The sequence below is a fragment of the Corvus brachyrhynchos genome, unplaced genomic scaffold (genome assembly GCF_000691975.1).
Source record: "Corvus brachyrhynchos isolate BGI_N302 unplaced genomic scaffold, ASM69197v1 scaffold114, whole genome shotgun sequence".
Taxonomy (NCBI): Eukaryota; Metazoa; Chordata; class Aves; order Passeriformes; family Corvidae; genus Corvus; species Corvus brachyrhynchos.
In genome coordinates this window covers 3,276,701-3,283,810 of record NW_008238337.1, presented here as the reverse complement: position 1 = coordinate 3,283,810, position 7,110 = coordinate 3,276,701, and the positions used below count along the sequence as shown (strand labels likewise).

The window sequence follows — 7,110 nt, the reverse complement described above, 5'->3', positions numbered from 1 at the left end:
ATTCCTGCTCTGTTTTAGCAGCCATGGCTTTTCTATCTTGAGCTTCAGCCACCACACCACCCGATCAGTCACCCTCAGATGATGACAACTGTTCAGTTCCGGTAGGACTCCAACTAAACTGGCCCAGGATAAGATTCTGGATACAGTAACCACAGTATTTTTAGTAGCAGATGGCTCATGTAAAGCTCCTTACTAGGAAGGAAAGTTCAGCACAGACTTCTTTCCCTGCACAGATAATCCCCTAGCCTAGAGCCAAGACTGGAGGAAGAAAGAGAACAAGGGAAATACAAACCCATGCATATTGGGCACTGTGAGAAAATTTACTTGGAAACGTAGTAACAAAACTCCAAAGCACATGGAAGGGCATACCTGGCCTACAGATGGGAGAGAGTGCAAGTTTTGTCTCCTGGTCTCTTTCCATAACCAAGTGTTTCAGAGTTTCAGCAGCAAGAGATGCCCCCGGGACTTGGCCACACTCACTTTCCTCTGCCTTGATTTCTTCACTGCCTTCATCTTTCACTGCCAAAGCTGGCTCGGCAAGTCCCAAGCCTGTTGCATCCATGTAGTCATCCACAGGATACAGGTCCAAAATAGTCTCCCTCTCATCCTCAGGAAGCTCATGACCAGCAGGTTCATGCTCTGGCTCAGCAACCATGGCTTCTCTGCCTTGATCTTCAGCCACCTCTTCCTCCTCTTCCTCCTCCTCATCTTCATCATCATCATCCTCCTCATCTTCATCATCCGAGTCAGAACTTGATTCGAATTCAGAGGAGTCCTCACTTTCATCAGATGATTCAACTTCAGCCTTGGAAGACGAGGGACTTGCTACATCTACAAGAACAAACTGCCATTAGTTCTGCTTTCTGGCTTTATTAAACAATGAGGGGCAAATATCCCTTCCGCTACAAAAGTGTGGAAACAGCATCAACAGCAGCGTGTGGGTGCAAAGGAGTGGCTCCCAATTTATTTATTTTTGCAGAGATTTATAAATCCTGTCTCTGGCTGCTTACAACAATCACCATACAACAGGCAGTTCCAGGAGCAGTGCTGCCCACGTGGGTCTCTTGGTGCATTGTATCTTTTACTAAGATTTTCTGCTGCCTTTACACATGGTCTTAGAAAGTGGAAACTACCACCTTCCAGGGCAGAAAGTGATTGATAGGACAGAGTTATTAGCAGCCAAATTACCCTTGTCTGAAATCTGGTCCCTTCTCCTCCCAGCCACTCCCGTTTCACAAAACAAGCACACATTTAACTGGCTTTGAGACCTCTGCCCCTCTGCCAGGTTGGGCTGAGATCAGGTAGGGACTGGAGAGCTACTGTAAAGGGACCCACTGACTGAGGGATCATGGAAATCTCACAGGTAATAATTAAAAATACCTCTGTGCATTTTCTTGTGTAAAACTGCCCATCAGTGAAAGGAGGTGCACAAGTAACAAAATCAGCTCACAAAGGCAAAAGGGAGACCACAGCTGACCCTGTGGTGACACTTGCTGCTTCCACTGGAGCTGCTTACCCTCCTCGGAGTCCTGCTCCTCCTCCTTGTCACTTGTGTCTATGCCCGTCTCCTCCTCATCATCTTCATCCTCGTCTTCATCATCATCTTCATCCTCATCATCTTCATCCTCCTCATCCTCCTCTTCCTCCTTTGCAAGAAAGCATTGCCAAAAATGAACAGTGCCTGACCCTGCGACCTGGCTGTCAGTACAGTAACCATCAGGGAGGCTGGTCAGAGAACCTGAAGAGGGAGTGACCTGACAGAGGTTCTGTGAGGACAGGAGCACTCATCTCCTAGAAAAGGGAACTTTAGCATTTGGCATTACCAGGCCCCCTTTTAATGACAAACAGCATTGAAATCGCAGTCACAAACCAACACACCTTGCCAGGTGCTGCTTTCACCAAGCCTCCCTCTTCTTCCTGCTCCTCTTCCTTCTCTGAGGAGGACTCCTCTTCTTTCCCTGATGTCTCATCTCCCTCTTCTCCCTCGCTGTCAAGCTCCAATGGCCTTGCTGGTCGCCGTCGCAGCCCCACTGCCTCTGCATCCTTCTTTGACAGGTCAGATGTTGTATCAGAAGCATCCCTGTCCCTCTCCGACTCTGAGGAGCAAAAGCAACAGAAATTACCATCAAATACCTTGGAAAGGATGGAAAGAGTTAACTACATAAGGGAAATTTCTTTGGGAAGATCAAAGTTAGGAGCAATGTGCCCATGTGGTGTGGGTCCCCAGGCTTACAGGGACTTGCTGATGTCACAGTGAACAGTGCTGATGGCAAAATGTAGGCAGCCAAAGCTGACACTCCCTACGCAGAGCAGACAGCAGACATAGCATGACTGAGGTCAGGACAGGTAACCTGAATTTAATCCTTTTTTTTCCCATTTTTTGGCTTCAAACCCACTTGTTAATCTGAATCAACTTTAAAATGAACTTATGTTTTTATGCAAAACAAAGGGTATTCAAAGCTTTGTCTTCCCTAGTTACAGGAAATAATGTTAAGATATTTTCAAACATATTTTTCTGGCAAATAACTTTGGTTTCTTTTTCAAATCAAATGCAGAGCAAACTGTTACGTGCTTCCTCCCACCACGTCCCAGTGAGCTGTGAGCACACCCCAAACAGCCCGTGAACCCATCTGAGCTCCTTCTGCTGGGGCCCAGCACAGCTAAAATAGGTTATGAGTTATTCTTAAAATGTGGGTCTTAAACTTTCCACCAGTGAATTTCAGATAATTGAACCCAGAGGGGCCATCTCCCAGCTGATCAGAGCTCTGTGAGAAGCAGGGTTTGGCTCAGATCCTTGACTCTGTGTTTAACTGTAAGCGAGCACACTGCTGTGAAGTTTAAAGGGATTCAGCTTTCGTGGGGTTTGCATCTGCTCTTATGTATCAAACAAATGCGCTTTGCAAACCTTCATCTTCATCATCCACAGAAGTAGAAGGCCGGATTCTCTTCTGATCTCCTGCTGAGGCAGCTTCAGGTGGCTCCTTTCTTTTCACCTGAACAAAAGACACAATTAGCATTTCTGAAAGTTTAGAAACAGCAGAAATCAACTTCTTAAGCAAATTGCCACTTCTTTGCTTTGCTGTGGTCACTTACAGCAGAAACCAAGGGCCACTTCCCAGCTCTTGATCTCTTTATTTGCTTGCAAACAGAATTTCACTCTGAATGAAACTCTACCCCTTCAATTTGCATGAAAACACCCCGGGCACCAGCATGGTGCATGTCATCACCAGGTACTTTGAGGATGACAGGGAAAACTCGACAAATCCATGTGTCTGAGATTGTGGCAGAACAGAAAGAGAGCCTAAATCCACGGCATCTTAAAGAACCTCAAAGCAAGTTTTACTCTAAATAAAGACTGCAGAATCTCTCATCCCAAACCTTTACTTGCACCTTCTGTGCATTCAAAAATCCTAATTTCAGGGAAGCCCTCTACACTCCCCTACCCCACACTTCTTTCAAGATACTTTCAATTTTTTATGCAAATACTTTTTAAAATGGATACCCTGTGCTTCTGAGGAGACTGAGTTTAAGCAAACTTCAGGTGAGACTCAGCTGCCAAACTATCAGACATTCCAACCAAAACAAGAACTGTGGAAAGCACTATGAGCGTAAGTGTATTTTTTATGTAAATGCTGAAACGCTGTGTCCTAAACACAGGCAAATGTCCCCTTTCCCTTGCAGAGCAGGGAGATCCCCTATTGTGTGACAATTCACACAAGTGGAGGATGAAAAGCTAAAGCTGGAACAGAGGGTCCTTGCTCTGGTCCTGGGGGGTCAGAAGCAACTCCCTGAAAGAACACAGAGTGGGGTGAACAGCCTGCGGGCTCTGGGGCACAAACCTAGCGAGGTCTGTCCTCCTAAGGCTCCTCTGGGGGATGTCAGCATAAGGAAGACAGTTTTTTGTTTTCACCTTGAAGGATGGCAGCCGGATGGCCCCTCGTAACCCAATGCCCAAGCCGATTGCCTCATATCCCAGCCCTTCTCCTTTGTTCCAGTTCTCCAAAAGACAAGAGGCGATTCGATCCTTCGGCTTTGGTTTTTCCTCCAATTCTCCTCCAGACTTCACTGGAGTGAGAGATGCCTGCAACAGAGAAGGCACATTTGAGAGGGGAAGTTTCCTGGGAAGGACACAAACTCTGGAAACCATTTAGACAGTCGAGGTTTGGGAAATATCACTGCCCTGCCCGGGCATCAGTTTCTCTGAGGGCATCTGAAGGTGCCCCACACCTGAAAGGAAATAGAGCTGCACATAATAATACAAATAATTGGAGTGTGCTTTAGGCAAGTCAGCCCAACAACGTGTTATTTACCTTTCTTTGCCAACCCACATAACTGAAAGCAATTCCAGACCTTCCAGTTGGGAACACCTTCCTTCTTTTGAGTGTAAGGCCAAATATAGTGCATCAAAAATCACACACATCCTTGTGTTTCCTTAGCAACCACAGCCCAAGTCCACAAAACCTGTCAGAAGGCTCCAGTCCTCGAACAGGAACATCCAAATATTTAGTTGAAACACCAAAGGGTCTACAAAATAGACGCACAGCCTCAACAAATCCTTTTTCACCAGAGCTGAGGTGTGAGGGAAGAGCAGGAATTCAGACCTCTGCAGCTGTGGAGAGGTGGACAAGCTGGGAGAATGTCACACGTGATGGTATGTCATGCTCTGCCCGAGCCAGGGGCACTGGAGGTGACACTCACTTGCATCAGCCCATGGCACAACACTCCCTCTTGCACACCCTAACAGAGCTCACATGCTGAAGTGGGCTGGAATCACCAAAGAGGCAGCACAAGCTCAGCTTTCCCACTAATAAGGGAACAAGACTAATGGGAATATCAAGCAGAGAATCCAAGTGGCAGCACTCCATGGCCAGGGGTGACTGCTTATCCCTGGCACTCTGCTTAATGCATCTTATTCAGGCTTTCAAACCTGACCCACCACTAGATTTGGGAACAAGGAAAAGCTTTCCCCCAGCTCAGGCAGAAAAGGTTCATGGGATGTGCTGCCTTCCCTAGCAACGTGCTCCTTTCACAGCTTTCACCCCATTTGTTTTCCACCCTGCCTGAGCCAGGACACCAGCTTTATCCTTGAGCCCTCCCATCTTTTACCTAGGCATGATGTCTCTTGGAAGTCAATCAACTGCCAGAGTTGGAATCAATCAATCAGCTGCTTTTGATGGAATATAGCAGCCAGAATCAGTGTGACTGCAGAGCACATGGGGAACTGACCTCCAGCTGCCACCAAGGAGCTCAGTTGCCTCATCCTCACACACACACAGACACCAGCAATAGGAAGGTACAGCTTAAGCTTAATATTCATATTTTGTTTTCTGCAAAAGCAGGCAGCTTGTGACTGAGAAGGAATCCTGTCCCACCCCAATGCCAGGGGTGCTCAGCCCTAGCAGAAAGGAGGCTCTGGAATCTGTGGGGTTTTTCTGCACACAACAGTAACACATGCCCTGGGGCAGAAATGGTTCTGGCATCTCTGTGCCCAGACAGAAAGCACAGTGGTTTTCCATGCAGCAATTTCATATTTTCAATTACACTGCTCACATCCAACATAACCTGTGGCAAGGACTGTGGTACAGTCAGCTTCCCTTCCCAAAATGGTTTACAAATCCCAGGTGAGGGAAGAACACACCAAATCCAGCCATAGCTCAGGATGTAAAAGAGCCTGAAGATCTGCCTTGACTTGCTTCTGCTTCTTCACAGCAGATGTCTGGTTTAAAACAATTTCTAGAGTATTTCAGTTGCTGTTTTTGCAACTATTTGCTGGATCTGTTTCCTTCATTGCCCTGGAAACTCAGGGGCCTCCTCCAAGACTGTCAGCACACGCTCGCTGGCAGGAGAAAAGCTCTGAGCATTAGTCAGGAGGAGAGGTTTCTGCTGCACGTCACGCCAGCCAGCTCTAAGCCAGAGCAAATTACACTGTCATAAAACAGCTGTTAAGCAGCAGCATTACCAACCTCTCCAGAAAGCCAAGGAGCTCTCCCAGGCACCAGAATTAACACACAATTGGTTTACAAAAACAGGTGGTGAGGATACTGCTCTGAAAACTGACATCTGAAACAGAGGATCTACCTGCAGGTTGTGGTTTGTTTTGTTATTTTTGCAGTAATTCACTGCAATGGTAATTTTGAGGCTTGCATTAACCTTTCTGTAGTGTTAGGTATTTTGGGTAGTGACAAATTCACCATACGTTAAATCACAGAGCTGTTTGCTGGCTGAGGTACACTTCAAATTGGGTGAGAAAAGGATCAGAGGATTCAAGCAAAGCTGTTTTCTCAACTAATCCCTGGAACTCTTCATGTATTTGGCCAATGTTCGGCTCTTGAGTTAATTGCTGCTTTGTACATGTGCTGGGGAGGGGGAGAACTGGAAACACCCACAAATCTCATTGCACAAAGTGGGGAAAACAAAACAGAGGCTTGGTGGTTTCAAACGCTTCTCTTGCATCTGATCTTACTTTTTGGAGCTAAACATCAGCTTCCTCTTGTACATAACAACTTAGGGCTGTGGGTTTTTTAAAGTCAGTTCCAAACCCCTGCTGACCCCACATGCTGGCCACAAGCACTAAGAACAGCTCTCCCCAGGACCCAGGACAGAGCACGTGAAAACCCACCTTTGCCAGACGTTCCTTCTTGTCCCACCAGTCATCAAATGCCCGGAATGCCACCACTTCGACCATCTTGCGGTTCAGGTCCCTTTTCATGATGGCCTTTAGTTCCTTCACTATGACCAGGAGGACTCCATCCACAGTGGCTTTGTGGGGATCCTCCTTCTTCGGCTCATAACCCGGGGGTGGAACCGAGGGGTCAAACTTGGGCAGTGGTGGCCACTGCTGCCCGCGGGCAAGAGCGGCTCCCATCGAGAAAGGGCGGTAGGGAGGAAGATTCACAAACTGCATCCGGCCTGTTATGAAAGGAGGATACTGGTACGTGTTCTGTGCCTGCATCATGCGGCTCAGCATCTGAGTTTGCATCTGGAACGACATTGGCATGCCACCCCACTGGTTGCCCAAGACACTGATCATATCCACCTGCATGACGGGGAACATGCCAGGATGGAACGGGGGGAGCGGGGGCAGGATGTGGGGCGGAGGGACCCCGGGCG

General features: G+C 47.5%; 1 protein-coding gene across 1 annotated transcript in view; it reads right to left on the bottom strand.

Moving 5' to 3' along the window:
* The window catches only part of SETD1B (SET domain containing 1B), a gene marked incomplete at its 5' end in the record, with an annotated part of 47,715 nt that overhangs the window by 11,170 nt on the left and 29,435 nt on the right, over window positions 1-7,110 (bottom strand). The window contains 6 exons of the mRNA XM_017734711.1: window positions 370-831; window positions 1,517-1,646; window positions 1,879-2,096; window positions 2,906-2,993; window positions 3,911-4,081; window positions 6,620-7,105. Coding sequence (XP_017590200.1) covers window positions 370-831; window positions 1,517-1,646; window positions 1,879-2,096; window positions 2,906-2,993; window positions 3,911-4,081; window positions 6,620-7,105 — 1,555 coding nt within the window. The remainder of the gene's footprint in view (window positions 1-369; window positions 832-1,516; window positions 1,647-1,878; window positions 2,097-2,905; window positions 2,994-3,910; window positions 4,082-6,619; window positions 7,106-7,110) is intronic.